Below are 22,304 nucleotides of genomic sequence, written 5' to 3'. Positions count from 1 at the left end.
TAAGGAAATAATAGGAGATAAAGTTGGAAAGATAGAGTGGGATTGGATTTGGTAAGCATTGGGAGTGTGACTGTAGATAAGGAAGAAAAAAGTTACAGAACTACCCTGTTCTATACGTGGTAGCTACTAGCCACATAATAGACACTGAGCACTTGAAATGTACCTGGTCCAAATAGAAATGTACTATAAGTTTAAAATATATAACAGACTTCTGAGACTTAGTACCAAAAAAAAAAAATGTAAACTCTGTCATTAAAAATTTTTTTATTGATATGTTGAAATAATTGTATTTTATATGCAGTAGATTAAATAAAATATATCATTTAAATAAATTTTATTTTTTATTAAAAAATTTGTTTATTGTTTATTTATTTTGGGAGAGAAAGTATGCACACGTGCTCACGCATGAGCGGGAAGGGGCTGAAAGAGAGGGAAAGAGAGAATCCCAGGCAGTAACCGTGAGATCATGATCTGAGTCGAAATAGAGTCCACCGCTTAACCAACTGAACCACACAGGCGCCCCTTCTTTTTATATTTTTTAACTTGGCTGCTAGAAGATTGAAAATTATATATGTGGCTCAGATTATATTTCTATTACAGAGGGCTTTTATAGATAGAAGGAATACAGCTGGTATTTGCTAGTACTTACTACGTGCCACATATTGTCTGGAACCTGTAATAAACTTAAGTTAATCCTCATAGAAAACTTTATGAAGTGATGTTATTATTATCCCTCTTTTTCATGTAAGGGTAAGGTGCAGACAGGTTGGGCAGCATACTCCGCTAGTATGTAGAAAGCCAGGATTCAAATGTAGGCGCCTCTGGCTTCAAAGCCAGTGGCTTTCCCAGCACACTATGGCATGTTGTCATTGGACCATTAAAGGTGGTTGAGTTGGAGAATGATATGATTGGAATGATGCCTCAGCAGACTTGTAATAAAGATAAGTAAGGAGAAGAAACTCCATTTATAGTTGTCTAGTTTTTTATTTTGTTAATGTTACTTTTTTGTGGAAGAACAATTCCTTTATTAAAGTGAAGTTTTAAATTGAGTTTTTTTGAAGTATCCTTTATATTAACCGCTTCTCAAAATATTTGCCTTACCGCCTTTGTAGATTTGATAATGGGCTGCATTAAAAGTAAAGAGAACAAAAGTCCAACCATTAAATATAGAACTGAAAGCACTCCAGAGCCTGTCAGTGCAAGTGTCAGCCATTATGGAGCAGAACACACTGCAGTGGCCCCATCGTCTTCAACAAAGGGAGCATCTGTGAATTTTAACAGTCTTTCCATGACACCATTTGGAGGATCCTCAGGGGTGACACCTTTTGGAGGAGCATCTTCTTCATTCGCAGTGGTGCCAAGTTCATATCCTGCTGGTTTAACAGGTGAGATTTAAATGGACAGTTCTGTTGTCTGTTTGGGAATGTGACCTTAGGCAGTACATTCAAAGAAAGATAACTGCTTGTAAGAAAGGTAAGTTCCTGGGGGACTTAATAAGTTTATGTGAAAATTAAACTTCTAACGTAAAAATTAAAGTGTTATTGTATACATAGATATTGTTCTGGAAAATTTGGTGATTATCGACTGGTTACACCATTATTTCATTTTTCATTTTTCAAGTAATTATGAAGTGCCTGCTATGTGGCAGGTACTGGGGTTATAAAAATTAAAAACATGTACCCCTCCCTCAAGAATGTTATAAGTTTTCAGGTTTATAATGTACTATCCAGTATTAAAATATTATAGTAGTTACTTAATATTAAATGGTAATGTAGTGATGATGGTATTTTTTTTTTATCAGATACTGATTGATTTTAAAAAGAAAAGTCCTAAGGCTCAGAGTTAAATGATTTTTTTTTTTTTCAGAGCCAGAGATAAGCAAGAGAGACAAGGTTTAATGTTCTGTTCCAGAACTCCATTTATTACTTTATGATTTACTTTCAGAGAACAGGAAGAAGTGACAGCTGACAACCTTTCATGGAGCCAGAAATGCTCTAAAAAATTAGTTAGAAACTTTAAAAAGATTTCTTTTGTGGAAGGTTTCCACATCAGGATACTTTTTCCCTTGAGTAACAAAACATAACTGGTTTTAAAAAGGTAGAGTGAGCTCTAGGATTCCTTGATATAACAGTAGTTTTTTAATGTCATCAAGGACTCGAGTCCTTGATCTCTTTCCAGTAGCCCTTAGAGTTTCTGCTTTAACCTTAGGCTTGGCAAAACAGCTGCTAGCATCAAATTGAGCAGCAACATGTGTCCTTACTTAACCATCAGAGGGGGCAAAAGTGGAATCTGTTCTATAAGCTTGGACTATAAATTTGTCCCTTCAGTCTGCTTACCTCTAAACCAATAATAGTGCCAGAGGAATGCCATAAGTGAATTCTATGAGACTGTTCGTTTTGAGGAGTTGTGGACATCAAAGGGTCAGTTATAGTTTAATTCCCAACTCCCTAGCTCTAAATACCTCAGTAACGGATCGCCATGATGGTGTTCTCAGTTATCATCAAAAGTTCAAGTTATTTTCAGAATTATATGTTTGGGAAAGACAGTAGTCCAGAATGGTTCAAGTAAATGTTGATCCTTAAGGACATAGTTTAGTTACCTAAGCACTTTACTTATGTCCATTTAATAAAGGTGAAAGCCCTTTAGCTGATCAAGGAAAGCAGTCTTGAGATATCATTTGATCTGAGTTTTGATTGATGAGAATGACCTAAATATGTGCAGAGCTGGAAAAAGAGCTTTCTGGGGAAGAGAGAACAACAGCAGAGTTTAGGAGGTACAGATGAACCTGGCAGTTTTGAGGACCAATGAGGACAACAGAGAGTAGAATTGATTACTGTAAGATTGAAGGGTTAGGATTACTCAGGACCTCAAAGACTCTGGTAAGAAGTTTGGATTTTATTCAAAAGCCAAGAAAAAGCAGTTGAAGAAATTTAAATAGAGGATTTACATAATTGAATTTACTTTTTTTAAAAACCACTGTGGCAACTAACTGTGTGGAGAATGTATATAAGAAGTGGGTTAGGAGGCTACTTCTCTCAAGAGTCCTAGCAGAGATAACAAGGGTTTGGATGAAGGTGGCAGCAGTGGAAATGGAAAAGAAAGTAGATAAGAGGTATTTTAGAGGTAGAGCTAACAGTGCTAGTATAGGGACTTGGCTGACTACCTGATCAGATAGTGCCATTTGCTTAGGCATTCAAGTAGACATGTCAGATAGGCAGTTAATACATGACTGGAGCTCAGGGGAGAAGAGTAAATCAATCCATTCTATTCTTCTGTTTGCAGGTAATGGTTTAGTTGTGTAGTGTCCTGATCTGTTAAGCATTTGTGTACAGTGCTCTGTATGACAGTTATTTTTGGAATTTATAATTCATATCAGTCATATCACTTAATTTCTAAGAAAAACAAGCCATTTTTAACTTTTAAGTGTTCAGTATACTAACTAATCTTACTAAATCCCTAGCTGTTTGTTACTAGGAAGGATCAGTCTTACAGATGGAAATGTTCACCCATTGTTTATCAGAAATTGAGATGATCAGTGCCAGTAATTTGCAGTACTTGTTAATGCTTTTTCTGCCAAAGAATTAATTTGAACTTTGACTGTCTTTCCAAGTCAGAGACCTTGCTACTATGAGCCAGAGTTAAATTTGTTTCTGTAGGTGTATAGAATTTTAGAATTTGTAGCTTACAGTAGTTTCATGGGAAGTCTTAAGAGAGCATCTTTTTAACTAAGCTCTAGCTGCCCAAGTCTCCATTTAAAAATAGATTCTGGAGACTAGGAAGAAAATTATGCTTAGCTTTTTTTGCTGACAATTTTTTTTCTCTATTTTACTTTATCCATATAATTACCTTGGTTGTTTTTTTGTTTTTGTCTTTGTTTTTGGCTCCGATAGGTGGTGTTACTATATTTGTGGCCTTATATGATTATGAAGCTAGAACTACAGAAGACCTTTCATTCAAGAAGGGTGAACGGTTTCAAATAATTAACAACACGTAAGTGTTGGGAATGTTTTTTGAGGGAGAAGTACTGACAGAAACCTAGTCTTCATGCCGAAACCACTTAACTGGTTGATTTCTGAATCATGAGAGTGGTGAGGCATGGGTCTCTGCCCACTGGGTTGGATGATGCATTTAGTTTCTTGAGACACATGGCATAATAACTACTGCTGTAGCCAGAAGTTATTACTTCTACAAATTGTGCTGCAATGTGTGTTTTGCCATGAACAGTAGAGATTAAAGAGTGAAGAATGAGGGAGTAGATGCAAGTAAGTACATTACTTAAAAAAAAAAGAAGTCTATAGAATTCTATGTTCCTGTTTAAGTATAAGATGATTTAAGGATCTTAATTCTTTCTCTTAAAAAGACAAAGGAAAAAGTTCAGGGAGGGAACCCCAGCATCCCGAACTGATCACATTAAGTTGCTTTTGTTCTTAGGTGATTCTTAGACATTCAGTGTCCCATTAAGAATTCAACGCTTGAATTGAAAATTCAATTCTTTGGGGGTGCCTGGGTTACACAGTTCATCTCCCCCCACCCTCCCCGACTTGCACGCACTCTCTCTCTCTCAAATAAAAAGAAAATAAAATTAAAAAAAAGAAAATTCAGTGCTTGTTATGGAAAATAAATCCCATAATTTCATTAGCAGGCATAACAACCAGCTCATAACTTATCAAACTATATATTATGGTCTCTTTACTTCCAGTCATATTTCCAAACTTTCTTGTTCCCATTTGTTATCTATTATTGTTCCAGAATATAAAATATGATCATGTCTCTCTGCTTTAAAATCCTACAGTAGCTCCCAGTTGCTGTCAAGATAAAAGGAGTAACAATGATAGACGTGAGTCATGGAGCTGCTTCCCCTTCTTCACTTAACTGCGCAGCCATAGTAAATTGCTTATAATTGTATGAATACACTGGGGTTTCTCACCTTTCTTTTTCTTTTTCTTTTTTTTAAGTTTATTTATTTTGAGGGAGGCAGGAGAGAGATAGAGAGGGAGGGAGAGAGTGAATCCCATGCAGGCACCGTATTGTCAGCACAGAGCCCATGTGGGGTTCAGTCTCATGAACCGTGAGATCATGACCTGAGTGGGAATCAAGAGTCAGATGCTTAACCAACTGAGCCACCCAGGTGCCCCCTCACCTTTCCATGCCTTCACACGTAGTTTCTTTTTTCTGGAATGGGTCTTTCTGTCTCTACAATTTTTTTTTTTTCTTTTGTCTGGCCAACCCTGCTCATCCTTCAAAACATATATTCCTGTATCATTTCTCAAGGATGCCTTTCTTGACACTCTTCCTCTGCTATTGGCCCACACCCCATCTCCTGCTGGATTCAGTGTCTGCCTTACTGGTTGAGGTGGCACCATCTACAAACCTCAATCATAGCTGCCATCACTACTTTGGATTATAATGTATCATGTGCTTTTCATTCTTCTAGACCAGTGGTTCTCACCTTGGGGAAAAATTGTCCAGGGACATTTGGCAATATCTGGAGACATTTTTAGTTGTTATAGTCAGGGTCCCTCTACTATCTTCTAGTGGGTAGAGGCCAGGGGTATTGCTGAACATCCTACAATGCACAGAACAGCCCCAACAACAAAGAATTATCCAGCACAAAGAGTCAGTAGTGCCAAGGTTGAGAAATTCTTCTCAGGCTGAGTTTCTGGAGGGTACAGACTGTCTTTTTACTTCTGTTTCCAGCATACCTTCTCATAAAGTCTGTCACTTAAAGGGTATTCAGTAAATGTTTGAATGAATCATGAGTGGTTAGTACAAATGCAAACTTTGCAGTTTGTGTGTCTGAAAGTGCCTAATACATACGAGGAAACTACAAACTAAGCTTATGAGTTCGTCAGTACTTGAAATGCCAAAGGATTTTTCATCTCATTTTTTAGAGAACAAATTCTCCTCAGTCATTTATAAAATTTCAATTTAGATAAAATATTTTCATTACTTCTCTCTGGCAAAGCAAAACATGCATTTAATTTTTAGTGGCAGAACCCACTTATATCTTCCTCATTAGAGACTGATAATATTTGCTTTTATGTTAATTTTGGAAAAGTCAAGTCTCATGTATTGCAAGCTAAATATAATTCTCATGTTCTGAATTGATTTTAGTGTTACTTAGATATTTATGGCTAACATTTTTGTAAATATACTTTATTCTCAGAGTTAAATTTTTTATTGTTCTTGCCTGTTGCCTACAGGAGTTCTAAGTCATCCTGATTTTTTTTCCCCTACAATGACTAAAAAGGGACATTCTGATTTTATGTACTGTTGAAAGCATTTGACAGTAAAAAAGAACGAAATACTGATAACATGCTATAACATAGATGAACCTTGAAAAAAATTATGCTAAGTGAAAAAAGCCAGTCCAAAAGACCACGCCACATATTGTATAGTTCCATTTATATGAAATGCCCATAAACACATGTCCATAGGAACAGAAAGTGGATTTAGTGTTTGGCAGTGTGGGGGGAGGCTTGGGGAGGAGTAGGGAATGACTGTTAATGGGTACAGAGTTTCTTTGCTGGAGGGGTGGGGGGTGACGAAATATTCTAAAATTGATTATGGTAATGGTTGCACAACTCTGAATATATTAAAACCCATGACATCTTAAAGGGGGAATTTTTGGGGTGTAAATTATATGTGAATAAAGCTTTTAAAAAAGAAAACATTGAGTTGAAACTGAGTAATTTGAAAGATTTACCTCCCAAATTGTTTTAGTCAGTATAGTTTATTGTTTTAGGTTGTAAGAATTGTGTAAAAAAAGGGATCTTATAACTAAAATTAAACTAACTTTTGTTTGGAGGAGAAAGACGCAGTTGTGCTTTTGCTTTTAGCCTTATTCGTTTAATTCATGTAACCTATTTTTGAGTATTCTTCTTTTGAGTTTAATTCTTGATCAAATGAATGCATTAAAAAATGGAAGTAATACCTCTTTCCTACATATATACAAGGCAACACTGTAATAAATTGTGTCCTGAGCAGTTGTCTACCTTGGGTAATTGTTGTTTTATGTATTACAGGGAAGGAGACTGGTGGGAAGCACGATCAATTGCTACAGGAAAGAACGGCTATATCCCTAGCAATTATGTAGCCCCTGCAGATTCCATTCAGGCAGAAGAGTATGGCCCTACTTCATATTTTATTAATTACTTTGATTTTAGAAAATGTTTTAGTGCACATTCTACTTAGCCACAATTTTACACACATACAATTACATACCAGCCTTAATACAGCTAATACATCATATTAATAGGAGAAGTTACTTGAAAATTAATAATTAATGCCATAGTATTTGCTTACAGTAGGATCATAAATAATCTGCATTAATCATACTATAATGCCTAGTCTGTATCCTTTATATTTTCTCTTTAAAAACATCATATTAACTCTTTATATTCTGCAAACTCTCTCACTTCAAAATTTACCCTCAGTTGATAGTGTTGTATCAGTGTTAATTTCTTGACTTATGTGCTTGGTCTGTGATTATGTAGGAGAATATCCTTGAGAAGTACACACTGAAGTATTTAGGATAATGATTCAGAATGTTTGCAACTTACTCTAAATTGGTTCAGAAAAAGTACACAGAGTAAGAGAATATGACAAAGTAAAATTTTAACATTTAGGAAATCTGGGTAAGGAGTATATGAGTGTTGTATGTGCTATTCTCACAACTTTTAAAAAATTAAAATTCACCTTCAGTGACATAATATTTTTAGATCAAACCAAGAATGTCTGGGATTTGTAATAATACTACTTTGTTTTCGTAACACAACACGTAACACAGTGCCTTGCACAGAGTAGGTGCTCTATCAGTGTTTGTTTTTATTGCTTTTACAATATGTAATCTGTCTCTGTAACTCTGTTCTGCTTGACACTTGTTACTTCTTGTTTTATTCTGTGAGCTTCTCCACAGCAGAGACTTATTTTTATTCACAAATCTGTATTAAATCAAACCCACGCTAATTTAGAGTTGCTAGTAATTTGGATATAGTTTACTTGCATTTTACTGAATACAGATGATCACACTGTTACCAGGGAGCCACTTCTGTTCTTCCTACTGCACTCTTCGTATTTCCATCTGTCAGGGACCTAAAGGTTCTCTCTGTCATTATTGTCTTTACTTCTCTGATCCTGTGACTTCCGGGTGAGGTTTAAGAGACTGGTTGAATAGTCAGTACCTGGAAATACTAGGACAGTATGTTCTGACAGTAGTATTTGTAATACTTCTATTTAGAAAAGATCTTTTATTGTGTTTGCTGTGTTTTTAAGCTGTCTTCTGAAGCTCTTTGTTGTCACCCCTCCCCTCCACTCGAATCTTACTGATACTTATGTAAATCTTTCCAACCCTTACACATTTCTAACTTAAAACACTGTTTTTTCCCAGGTGGTATTTTGGCAAAATGGGGAGAAAAGATGCTGAAAGATTACTTCTGAATCCTGGGAATCAACGAGGTATTTTCTTAGTACGAGAGAGTGAAACTACTAAAGGTAATTATAATGTAATGTAAGTATAAAAGTTTTCTTGGACCGTATTTTGAGAAAGATACAGAAAAAGTATTTGTTTCCCTCCTTAGGTGCTTATTCTCTCTCTATTCGTGATTGGGATGAGGTAAGAGGTGACAATGTGAAACACTACAAAATTAGGAAACTTGACAACGGTGGATACTATATCACAACCAGAGCACAATTTGATACCCTGCAGAAGTTGGTAAAACACTACACAGGTATGTGACGATTTCACACGTGAAAACTATTTTTAAATGTTGTATATTATGAGGACAGAATCTCTGTTTTCATTTCTTGTAAGGTTTAGCTCAGTACTTTACACACAGAGTGTGTTCTATAGATGTTGTTGTATTGTAGTTTTAAAATGAAGAACAGGTAATACTTATTACCTGAATTAGGTTCTTAGATATGGTAAAATTCGACTACCATTATTTGAATCCTTGTATCTAACTGGAGTAATATTTACATTGGGGTTTCGTTTCATAACAGCTAAAAACCAAGATAGATTGTGACAATAAATAAAAAAGCATAAAAGCAAAAAATTTTTAAGGAACATTTATTAAGTAGGTAAAACTAAATACTTAAAAAGCCATATCAGATGTCTTTTCAGGTTACATTCCTCTGTATGGGCTGGACCACATAAAACTTCCTAAAATATAAATCCAGTGAAATTTAATTCTGCAGATGCATTTTTCTTTTCCTGGAAAACTAACCTATAGCAACTATAGACATTCTTTTGGTTTTTCAAGGACCTTTGAAAGATATTCGGTATCAGATTCTTCTGTCTCAAAATTTTGCATTGCTGATTTAATACATGAATGCATCTGAAAGTTTTTAAATTCTTAATACTAAAGGTAAGGGAGTTCCCATGGCAATCTCTTCTTCAGTGACAGCTAGCTACAAACAGCCTAGCAAGTCAACCACCAATCTTGACATTGAAGAAACATGTTAGCGAGCAGTTGTAATTGCACTGGTTAGTATGTGGATTTTTGTGGTTACTTATTGAAAATGGGAGGCAACGTGTCTTATATTCAACAAAAGATTGGATAAGCAAGATTCACAAGTCAAGCCATTGTGAATTTGGGATTCCCTGTTTAACAGTTAATGGTAGCATTCTCCTTAGGACGAAGTAAAGCACAGTGGTCAAAAACATAACTTTGGAGGTAACCAGAACTAGGGTTTGAATCCCATCTCCATCACTTACTAACTGGGTGACGTTAAGAAAGTCACTTAAGCTTTTCAAGACTTACTTATATGAGATATTTATAAAGTTCTGAATTAGTACAATAGCTGAGACATAATAAGTATTCAATAAATTATAACCTTAAAAAGGTATTTAACAAAAAATGTTTTGCTTTTTGTATGTTTTGTTTCTTATATACGTACAACTCCCTTTTTTGTGTCTGTGGTTTTAGCATAAAACTGATAAAACATTATGTTTTTGTTTAATTTAAACTTTTAAAAACATTGATATACTATATATACCTTAATTTTTGTAATTAATTCATTTTACAGTGTAGTTTATTCATTTATCTAGAACATGCTGATGGTTTATGCCATAAGTTAACAACCGTGTGTCCAACTGTGAAACCCCAGACTCAAGGTCTAGCAAAAGATGCTTGGGAAATCCCTCGAGAATCTTTGCGACTAGAGGTTAAATTAGGACAAGGATGTTTTGGTGAAGTATGGATGGGTAAGAAATCTGAACTTCTGGTTTTTTTGTCATTTGTTTAGCAGTAGATTAAAGCACCACAACTTATGATAAGATATACTAAAATATTTAAGGTAACTGCTCAGTGCTGCTCACTGAGGTTTGACTTAAAATCTCTTAATAAATAGATTAAAATAGTAAAATATGTTGTTTCTCTAGGAACATGGAATGGAACCACAAAAGTAGCAATCAAAACACTAAAACCAGGTACAATGATGCCAGAAGCTTTTCTTCAAGAAGCTCAGATAATGAAAAAGTTAAGACATGATAAACTAGTTCCTCTATATGCTGTTGTTTCTGAAGAGCCCATTTACATTGTCACTGAATTCATGTCAAAAGGTATGTATATATTAGTTTATTTTTAGAGTATTCAGGTTGATAAATTTTTTAAAAAACAAGTCTTCATTTCTATTTTTATGCATACAAATTTTTTTAATGTGTCGTGTTCTCTAAGATTTTTATGTAGACATTTGAAAAGAGAAAATCTAACATTTTGTTTAATGGAGTAGTGATTAGTTCCAGTTATTCCAAAGGAGAGTACAAAGTTTAAGAGGAAAATCAGGCCAGCCCAATTTATGTTGAAAGTAAGTAGTCTTTCATTCCATTTGGCTAAAGGAAATGGGATAGCTAGGAAAGGGAAAAAAAATATTTCTATCAATTAAAATAATGCAGTTAGATATTTATATCTTTAGTCCTAAAGCAAAGAAATCAGGTGAAATTAAGGAAATTAATTTTATCTTATTTTAGTGTAAACACAGTCTCTGTATTCAGGATTCCTAGAAACTTTTCCCCACTATTGTTCACTAACATTTCTCCATTCTCCCAAACTCTAGACCCAAAGGTGGGATCTTTAGTAACAGGGTTGTTTGGGGCCAAGATAAAGAGAAGGGACAGATGATGCTTTAAAAGAGGAACCAGTAAGTACTAAATATGTTGCCGGTCCCACTTTTACCCTCTTGAATTTTATCTTTTTTTTTTTTTTTTTCTTCCTCTTAATGAGTCACTCATCCATAATTAAAGCTCCTGGTTATGTCATCTCTCTTCAGTAGTCCATCTTGGCCAACAATGTAGTTCCATCTAGTGGTGACAGGGCCAACTACAAGCTGCATATTTGCTGTAGGAAATCTACCCCCCACCTCCCAAAGGAATAGCAAGACCAAAAATTAAGAACTGATGTAACCTACTAATTGATAGCCAAAACTTACCTAATACCCTGAAGGCACATGGCACTTTTTGGAAAGAATCTCTACTGCAAACAACTGCCAAATAACCCCTTTCAGAGTGCATTGGATGCATTGTATAAGGAAGAGAGAAAAGGGACAAGGAGGAAGTTTAAATCAAGATATTGATAGCATAAGAATGTAATGGAGGTAAAGCTAATGGTCCATTTAGCTTTGCATATTGATTTCAAGAATTATTTGGGGCGCCTGGGTGGCTCAGTTAGTTGAGCGCCTGACTTTGGTTCAGGTCACAATCTCACGGCTCTGTGGTTCGTGCCCTGCGTTGGGCTCTCTGCTGACAGCTCAGAGCCTGGATCTTGCTTTGGATTCTGTGTCTCCCTCTCTCTCTGCTCCTCCCCCACTCATGCTCTGTCTGTCTGTGTCTCTCAAAAATAAATAAACATTAAAAAAAGAAAATTAAGAAAAAAAGAATTATTTAACTCGGGGGACACGATAGACTTCTATGTTGTCAGATTGCTAGGTTAGGATTATTTCTAGATGGGAGATTTAGAATGCAAGATCACAGATGACCCTTCCAGTTTTAAAACTCTATAATTCCCCATCTTGTTTCAGGTACTTAGCAATTGACCCTCTGTAATCCATTCAAACTCATTGCCTCATGTACTCCCACATAAACCCACTTTCCTGGTTAGAGAGGTCTTCTTACTGCTTTTGTTTTCCATGATTCTGTTCAAATTCCTTCATCTGGAATTTGGTTTCCTTGTCTCTCAACCAGTCCATCAATCATTCTTCCTTCAGATTATCTTAGGTCAAGTGTTAGAAGCCTTCCATTAATACCCATATGTGTCATGATCATTATATCCTATGAAATGTTTGTAATCAGACTACTCTATAAACATTAACAACCAAAATGTATTGAATACTTCAAATATACAGGGCACTCTGCTAGTCATTATAAGGTATCAAAGAAATAAAGCCACCCAAATAACTTATATTGAATTTAGAGAGCAAAGATCCAACCTTCTGAAAAGTTAATTTTCAGTATAAAAGTAAATAATAGCTCACTGTAAACAAACAAGCTCCAGGCCAAAGCATAATGAATTTCCACGTGTTTAACATATTCAGTAAGTGTAGAAATGAAGAAGAGATCACATAGACTGGAATAAACTGAGAATTATTAGTAGAAAAGACAAGTCTTAAATTGCCCTTCAAAATTATGAAGGCTGTGGATGGGTAAAGAGAAAGGTATGGGTATCTTTGCAGAGCTAAGAGGATAGGAGGTAATGGAGACAAAACCATAGGAAGTGGAAAGTACAGAAGGCAGCTAGTTGGAAATAAGGATGGATGGAGAGGTATGTGAGACAAACTTAAGGACTCCTTTGAATTGATTTCACGATTACTTAGTGAGTACCTCCTCTGCTAAAATCTTGAATGAGTTTCAAAGGATCCATCAACTTCCCCTGAAGTTATGTGAAGTTATGTTTATATATGTATGTATGTTTTCGTAGGAAGAGAGTCCATCATTTTTGTCAGTTTCAAAGCAACCCATGAACATAAAAAGGGTTAAGGACCACTGATAAGACCCAAAACGTTCTGTGTTGTCAGAGAAAAGGAATTGACCAAATGATACCAATTGCAGTTCATTTCTATGCACTGCATTTTTGCATGATTTTAACAATTATCTATTATTATGCTGAATAATGTTCTACTTAATGTATTGATCATGGTACCTTATTTAGATTCTTTATTCTGAAACAACTGTGTCTTCTGTTTCTTTCTGTATACATTGTTATGTGGAGTATTTATATGATGTCAGTTTATCTTTTTATTTTAATGTTTATTTTTGAGAGACAGTGCGAGTGGGGGAGGGGCAGAGAGAGAGAGGGAGACACAGAATCTGAAGCAGGCTCCAGGTTCTGAGCTGTCAGCACAGAGCCCAATGCAGGGCTCGAACTCACGAACCGTGAGATCATGACCTGAGCCAAAGTCAGATGTTTAACCGACTGAGCCACCCAGGCACCCCTGATGTCAGTTTATCCTACAGGTTAAGGAAAGAAGTGTCCCTTCCTCTGTTTAAGGACAATTTCTTTACCTGTGTTTTTGATCCTTCTTACATCTAAAAAGAAAACCCTCTCTTGGTGTCAACATCTGCTTTTCACCTACCGGTCTACTTTTTGCTTCCCTTCACAGCCAAGATTTTTTTAAAGAATACTCTGTCTTCACTTTGTAACCAGCCATGCACTCTTTTTAAAAACTATTTAAGTTTATTTAATGTCAACACTTTTCATAGACTTTTTTAAAAAATTGTGGATATTTCAGACATACAGAGAATACCATAACAACCATGTCCCTACCATCCAAATATAACTAATGTTTACACTTTGCCATATTTGCTTCAGATCTTTCTACTAAGGAAACAAAACATTACAGATCTAATTGCATCTTTGTTTTTACTCCTCCTTGAGCCTGTTCATGTCTGAGCCTTTCCTCCAGGCTCCTTTGGGCCTGTTTCCCTTGCAGAGGTAACCTCAGTTTTGAAGTTGGTGCTTAGCTTTTCCATCTGTGTCTTTCATATTGATATATATTCATTGATATATATTGACCTATTAGCATTTGTATGTTTTTAACTTATGTAAATATTACTAGCTTCATTTTCATTCATTGTTAATGCTCTTGAGATTTACTTATTCATATGGATAAGAGAAGATCTAACTTGTGTACTTGTAACTGTTGAATGAGATTCTGTACAAGTATACCTTTGTTTATTCATTCCTTTCCCAGTGAACATTTAGGTTGGCTTCTAGTTTGTCACTGTGACAAACAGTGCTGCGGTGAATGTCCTTGTCTCTTCTTGCCCATATGTAAGAGTCTGTAGTGTGTTGGATGGCAGCAACATTAGCATCAGGAAACTCAGAGATGCACATTCTGGGGATGGGGCCCAACAACCTCACTTTCCCACCCCCCTGTGTAATAATAATCCATTCGATGCCATTGATCCCATTAACCACATCTCTCTGGAAAATTTCCCCTTCTCTGTATTCCCACTGTCATTGCTAGATTTTAACATAATAGTCTCGCTTTCCTAGACTATCACAGGAACTTTTAAACTTAATCTTTTTGTGCAGTTTTGGCCGAATTTCATTTTTCATATTATAATTGGAGTGATTTACTTTTTTTTGTTTGTTTGTTTTTTGTTTTTTGAGAGTACCAGAGTGTGTGAGCAGCGGAGAGGGGCAGAGGGAGAAAGAGAATTTTAAGCAGGCTCCCACTCTAGCTCCAGGACAGATGAATGTATGTTCAGGACTTTAATCCAGAGCAGTCCCTCTCTTAGTCTTTCTTGTCTTTCATGACATTATTATTTTTGAAGAGAACAGTGTAGTTGTTTTAAAAATGTACCTTAATTTTGGTTCATCTGGTTTTTTGTTTTTTTGTGTTTTTTTTTTTTTTTTTTTTTATTAAATTCAGGTACATGGTAGGTTTTTAACCAGTAATACAGGAATAACAACCAGACTTTTGTAGCCTTTCTGTCGGCTGTTATTCATAGTACTTTGCTGTTTTGTGGTATTTTCTGCTAAAAGTGAGAGAAGTTCATTAGACAAGCAATTCCATATCAAGTCAGTCACCTAGGTCTGGTTTTAAGTACCCCAGGATATTCCTAGTTGTCTGTGTTCTTGATTCAGATTGACTTAAAAATATACAGGTATCTAATACTGCTTATTGGCTCAAAATTGGGATTTGTTGATCTTGATCAAAACAAGGAAGGAATGCCTACGATCTAGTGAGATGATTAAATTTTCCATGTTTTCCAAGATGTTTTTAAAATTTCAGTTTAGGGACCTCTTCTAGAATATTAAAGATAATTATTCAGAAATTCCAAAGCTGCAAAAAATATTAAAGAATGAAAAGCTTAAGTTTTATATTGTGATGTGGTGATTTGGAGGTAGGGGAATGTTTGTTACAGTCCTAATTTAAAATTTATTTTCCATAACATTTTTCTGTTTCTTACAGGGAGCTTATTGGATTTCCTGAAGGAAGGAGATGGAAAATATTTGAAGCTCCCACAACTGGTTGATATGGCTGCTCAGGTATTTATCTGTACATGTATCAATTTGAATTGAAAGTGTACATAAAAATATAATCTTAGTAGAAGACTGTTGTTTGTATAATGAAATCATGGAATTTTAGAGTTGAAAGGAACATTAGGGATAATCCAATCTGATTTATGTTACAGATGGTGTCTGAAGACCTGTGGTATCTAACATTCATATAACGTACTAATATTAGAAATAAGCATGTAATTCTCAGTACTTAGTGCTGTCCTGTATCTTACAGCCTTTCAGAAACATATGCATTTACAAATATGAAATCTAGATGTATTTGTATTTAGCAGATAAATTTTAAGATAATGAGTGATTGCTATTCCAAAGAAAATATTGGAAATCTAAATGATGTGCTGAACTTTTTATATAATATAATCCAAAACAAGAATGAAGATGGCAGTATATACTTTAAAATGGGATAGTTTTACTCTTCTGAATTTTTGTGTTTGTTTTTAAATTTTATTACCATGTATATTTTAAAAAGTTTTGTTTCTATTTAACTGAAGTTAACCCTATGTTACATTAGTTTTAAGTATATAGCATAGTAATAGAAGTCTGTACCTTATACTGTGTTCACCACAAGGGTAGCTACCATTTGTCACCTTAGGATGCTATTACAACAGCATTGACTATATTCCATATGCTGTGCTTTTTATTCCCATGAATCTTTGTTTTTAAATATGAATGAAAACTATTAGAAGTTTCTATTCAGGGGTTCCTGGGTGGCTCAGTCAGTTAAGCGTGACTCTTGATTTCAGCTCGGGTCTTGATTCACGGTTCTTGAGTTCGAGCCCTGCATTGGGCTCTGCACTGACAGTACAGAGAGCCTGCTTGGTATTCTCTCACCACCCCACCCCTCCCCTGCTCTCTTTCTCTCTCCCTCTCAAAAATGAATAGACATTAAAAAAAAAATGGTGGGAAAAAAAGTTTTTATTCAGCTATGTGGTGAGGGTTCTAGTTGACATGTTGGTTATAAGACCCCTTTCTCGGTGAGCATCCAGATGTCCACAGTATCTGACAGTTTAGAGAAACTATACAAAGAAATTGTCCGTGTGTGGCGTTAGCATATGCTAAGTCTAGTCCATGGTCCTGTGTTCAAGGTTCTTAGATACGGTAGTAGGGGTCAGCAAACCCTTTTTGTAAAGGGCCAGATGAATGTTTTAGGTTTTGTGGGCCACACACATCTGCAGTTTATTCTCCTGCTCTCCCTTTTCTGACTTCCCCTCTCTGTCCCCTTTATATCATACATCTTTTTCTTTTCCTTTTCAAGATTGCTGATGGTATGGCATATATTGAAAGAATGAATTATATTCATCGAGATCTTCGGGCTGCTAATATTCTTGTGGGAGAAAATCTTGTGTGCAAAATAGCAGATTTTGGTTTAGCAAGGTTAATTGAAGACAATGAATATACAGCAAGACAAGGTAAAATTACTTTTTAATAAACCCTTGTAACCTAATGTTCATTGGATTTTCTTACCATTCTTTGGAATATTCAGGGTTTTGTAGAATAAGAATAGCTCTAGGTCTGCTCAGAAGAGTCAAAGAAACATTGATTTTATTCATAAAATTCTATACATGATGCCATGACTTTCTGATGTTGTTTCCCTCAAGAAAGAACTTGACTTGGTGTTCTTTACATTATAAATATAGCGAGCAGCACACTCCTTTTTTTACTACTTTTGTCATGTCAACAAATAAACAGTTTAAAATTCCTTTTTTGACAAGCTTCCAGAAGCATCCAGATTTTACTACAGTAAGGATCAGAAGAGGTGTTTTTGAAGTTAATAAATTGAGAAATGGCGTACAGTTTTGTAAAGGCCTTGGAAACCATTTCTACACTAAATTTACAGTAATTATTATATATAACGTGATAAATACGTTTGGAAGGTTAACACTGTACAGAGGGAAGAGAGCTTGTAGAAATTAATATAAGGTTGATTCTTCTGTTTTGTGTCTGTCTTTCTAAACTTTCACTAAGTACACACTTAGTGAACATACAGTAGATGCATATGGAAAGAGTGTGTGTTTTTGAATCCCAATTCCGTCTCTTATTACCCAGAGATTTCAACCAAGTTTCTAACCTTTTTGACTATGTCTCAGTCTCCTTACATATAAAGACCAGACGGTAATACCTGCTCTGTAAGATTGTTGTGAAACTTCAGTGAAAGAAAGTATTGTGCCTGACATTACATAACATAGTAGATGCTCAGTAAATGAGAGTTCATATTTTAATAGGCTAAGTAGACATATATAAATAACTATAAAGCAAATTGTTATGTAATTAATGTCAAGAGAATATATGGAAAGTAGTGTGGGAAAAGAAAAAAAGCTTCTATACCTTTGTGCAGTTCCCTCCAGCTAGAATACCTTCCTATTTTTCTATAATCCTTACCTATAAAAATTCTAACCATTCTTTAAAATTTAACCTAGCTGCTACTTTTTAAATGAAACTTTTTATGACTGCTAGTGAAAATTAATCTTCTGTTTTTCTGAATATCTAAAGAACTATTTTATATTTTACAACATTGAGTATATACATAGGTATGTAAGATACCTGTAATCTTATTTCCACACTAAGTGTCTAAGATTCACAAAGGCTGTGTTTTTATGTCTCCCATAATGATTAGCAAATGTCTTGTGCATAAAAAGCATATTCTAAATATATGAATAAATTAATACAGGGTTTTAAAATTAGAACCCAACAGAATATGCCTTCATCAACAGTCAGCTACAGCTACTAGGTGCTAGATGTGCTAAAAAGTTATAGATCCTATAATTATGTTTTTAGTTGCTTGTAAGAGTTTCCACCTCTATTTTCTTGAACATTCAATCCCTACCAACATTTCTCTTTTTTATGTTACTGATTTATCAGGAGGAAATGTGATTTATTTTAATATAAATTTTATAAGAATTTTTCCCACGTATCTTGTACTTTTGAAGAATTTGACGCTGATGACACATACAATAAAGATATTGACAGAACATCAACCCTGCTTATGCTCTATTTACACAAGAAGATTTTTAGAAACAATTTACTTAAGCAAGATTGTCAATGTTGTTTTAGGTGCAAAGTTTCCGATCAAATGGACAGCTCCTGAGGCTGCACTGTATGGTCGATTTACTATAAAGTCTGATGTATGGTCATTTGGAATTCTGCAGACAGAACTGGTAACAAAAGGCAGAGTGCCATATCCAGGTAAGCTGGCATTTCATTTAGCTCTTGGTTATGCCAACATACTTAACTGGAGTTTATTAGCAAAAAAATTGTAAGGGGAAGAAAGGCATTTATTTCTTCTCTCTTTTCTCCCTTTCCTCTCTCACCCCCTCTCTCCCTCACTCCTTTTCTACTTTCCCTCCTTCCCTTTCTTTCTCCCTTTCTTCTCTTCCTCTTTATTTTGTCATTGGATGGACAGCATCCTATGTGAATCACAATCCGTGAGATCAGGCAAATGCACAAGTTGTGTCCTGCATTCACCTCATCTTTCTCTGTTAGGACATTTTCCAAAAGGGCCTTTTATCTCTACTATTCTCTCAGATAATAAGCATATTTTAAATATCCTGGGTCATCTCACACTACTCCCACACCTCCAATAATTTAAGGTATGCAAAAAAATAAAAATAAAAAAATAATTTAAGGTATGCTTACTTAGCCTGTCATAACACAAGGTGAGCTACTGATGGGGGCAGGATTCCAAAAGAATACAAGAAGGGAATTGTGTATAATAACTTGAAGAAAGGCAAACAGGTGATACTAGATAAGGAAACTGTTTCAAGGAAGTGCATCGATATAGTTACATGGTTAATATATTTGGCAGAATCAGCACTAGAACATTAGTTCTTCTGAAATTGTTCTGAAAATTTCTTCTGAATTTCTGTTTGGAAGTTCTCTTAGACATTATCTTGCCACTGACCCTCACTAACCCAAATTTGGTCTTTGTTGACTCTTAATATCTGAAAGTATTGGTACTTCGAAGTAGCACTCTAAATTCTTATTAATCAAGTGGGGTTGGCTTTTGAAGGCATTAGTGTTAAAAGTAAGATTTTAGGTGGAATGAAAAAAATGAGACCTGTTGGAACAGGTTAGCATTTTCTGAGCTCTTCTTGATATACTTGACATTTAAAATTTACTTTACTTCTTTGTTGAAAGAATCGTTTCACTAAATAAACTTCCTATACCTTGGATCAGTTAGTGGCTAGGGGATTTGTTCTGTTTTGCTAGTGGGGTTTGGGATCCTCTTTTTAATGTTTGAATCTTCTGTGCTAGGTATGGTAAACCGTGAAGTGCTAGAACAGGTGGAACGAGGATACAGGATGCCTTGCCCTCAGGGCTGCCCAGAATCCCTACATGAATTGATGAATCTTTGTTGGAAGAAGGACCCTGATGAAAGACCAACGTTTGAATATATTCAGTCCTTCTTGGAAGACTACTTCACTGCTACAGAGCCACAGTACCAGCCAGGAGAAAATTTATAATCCACGTAGCCTTTTATATGTGTAAATCTGCCAAAATGTAAAGAACCTGTGTAGACTTCTTTACTTTACCTACAGGAATCAAAAGAAGAAAGTCTTCATTCTGCATGTTTTTAATGGTAAACTGGAATTCCAGCTATGGTTGCACAAACCACTTTTTTTTTTTTTTTCCTCAAGTGTTAAACTCTAAAGTACCAATGACTCTAAACTCTAAAGTTCCAACTTATTTCAGGGTCCAAAGAAGTATAGTTGTGATGTTGATGATAGTGTGAGGATAGCATAACAGTGAAGAGCAACAGGGCTACTTCTTTATAAACCACTTCATTTCTTTTATTCCCCAAACTCAGAATTGCTAAGAGAAAATTATATATCGTAATAGACAAAACTTGGGAGATAAAATCAGTTCTACCATAATAAAATCTAAAGTTAAGCAGCTTCATGGGACCAAACATTTCCATTCCAGTTTTTAAAGATTTCTTGCATTCATTGTTCTCACAAGTTTTTTCTAAGTTGAACTGTTAATATGCAATCTTAATACCTGCCTTCTTTTGCATGGAAATGGGCCAGGTTTTTAGAAGCAAAAAGGAATATAAACAGCCTCTGAAACTTGATGAAATGTTAGACCACAGTAGTGGCATTTGAAAATGTAATGCACTATGTTAATACTCATGGAACTGGAAAGTAGAAGATTTTTACTTTAGTCATTTTCTGAATAGCTCAGTTTAGAATAATGGTAACTAGGAAGTGAGTTAATCTTTTACAATGTTGCATTGATCCAAGGGGAAAGCTTTTAAACTTTAGATAGCATCAAAAAATAAGACCTGGCATATAAACAGTCCTTTTTAAAAAGTAGACTGGTACTGTGAGATATTTCTAATATTACTTATGGTGATGGGTGCCACGAATATAAAATATCACTAGATCAGGGACTTAAATGCACTTTTGCTTTTATTGAATATAGATTGACAGAGAGGAAAATATTTAAAGAAATATGAGAAAAGAAAATGTGAAAATTTTACAGATGGGATGTTATGCTTAATATTAAGGAGTGACAAAATTGCTTTGCTGGCACTCACAGCTCCTCACTTCTCTGTTTTCTGAGATTTTAAGAGTTACAAGGTATGACTAAAACTAATCTTTTTTTAACATAAACACTAAATGAGTGTTACAGCCTCAAATAGTTAATTTAAGGCTTCCCACTAATTCCAATGATACAGCCTTTATGCGAAACAATTTTAGAACTCGTTTTCAAATCCATGTTTAAATCTGCACTAACTTTTTAAATGTACTTAATGGTGATCTTTTTTTCCCTTTTAGAATTTAGTTGACTTGGGGAGGAGAACTTATTGAGAATAACAACAGTGGTGAAAAGGGGGGACAGTTTTTGCCCATCCAAAATGTAGAAATAAAACTCCAAGAGTTTTATGATCGACTCAAAAAGAAACTCCAAAATATAAATTTGAATAGCAGCATTATTGGTTCAAGTGTCTAGCAAAGGAACTGAATCTGATGAACAAAAGTCTGGTATTTTTGTTTTTGTTTTGGTATTTATGTTTTAAAATATTCTCCTTTATAGTCACACTTCTAATGCAGTGCATCGGGTTTCCATATTTTAGAATTCTTTTTTTCTCCTGATCAACATTCATTTAAGAAAATGGTTGAATCTTAGTAAGAACAGTGAGCTTTGTCGTGTTTTACTTGCCCTGTTCACAACTCCTACCCGCCAGCTCCACGGTAACCCTGAAAACCTAACAGTCCCTAGTTGGTTTTACCTACAGTCACTTAATTGATTTAATCATTAAGTTTAAAATTGTGTGCCATGATAACTGTGTTGAAATTCAGACCATTTTAAAATGTGACAAATGAGCTTCATGCAAGTTGGTAACAGTTTTGGTACTAAAAATTGTGGAGGTTTCTAATGTTTACGTAACCTGTTTAGTATTGAATCCCTCTTCCAAGAGGGTCTTCTAGAAGACTGCTGTCATTTACCCTAAACATCTACATCCTGGGACATCAGATTTTTAAAGGGCTTTATGTGAACTATGATATTATAATTTTTCTAAGCTTTTTAAAAAAGATAACAAAATTATGTTTGTGTACTAATTGTGTTCAGAAAAGTCAGGAAAAGTTGGTGGTATTCATTAGGTTTTAACTAAATGGGGCAGTTCCTTATGATATCAACTGTATAGTAAGGAAATAAAACACTAACTTAATGTGTATTCAGTTTAAATGGTTATGTATTTTTAAATTGCCAAGAAAAATAAAACAACTTTGTACATTTGAAGATTTTTTTCCAGCAGCTTTTCGTCTTCAGTGTCTTATTGTGGAA

At 35.0% G+C, this 22,304-nt stretch overlaps 1 protein-coding gene across 1 annotated transcript; it reads left to right on the top strand.

Moving 5' to 3' along the window:
• Positions 1 to 347: 347 nt before the first annotated feature.
• On the top strand, positions 348 to 21,605 carry YES1 (YES proto-oncogene 1, Src family tyrosine kinase). Its single transcript, XM_049619666.1, has 11 exons — positions 348 to 1,385; positions 3,891 to 3,990; positions 7,026 to 7,124; positions 8,390 to 8,493; positions 8,580 to 8,729; positions 10,049 to 10,204; positions 10,382 to 10,561; positions 15,412 to 15,488; positions 16,774 to 16,927; positions 18,570 to 18,701; positions 19,770 to 21,605. The coding sequence occupies exons 1-11, from the start codon at positions 1,121 to 1,123 to the stop codon at positions 19,976 to 19,978; spliced, it is 1,626 nt and encodes a 541-aa protein (XP_049475623.1). The 5' UTR covers positions 348 to 1,120; the 3' UTR covers positions 19,979 to 21,605.
• Positions 21,606 to 22,304: the final 699 nt, after the last annotated feature.

This window comes from Panthera uncia (genome assembly GCF_023721935.1).
Source record: "Panthera uncia isolate 11264 chromosome D3 unlocalized genomic scaffold, Puncia_PCG_1.0 HiC_scaffold_8, whole genome shotgun sequence".
NCBI classification, from domain to species: Eukaryota; Metazoa; Chordata; class Mammalia; order Carnivora; family Felidae; genus Panthera; species Panthera uncia.
Note: the sequence above shows the minus strand (reverse complement) of the source record. Positions and strands in the feature narration are given on the sequence as shown.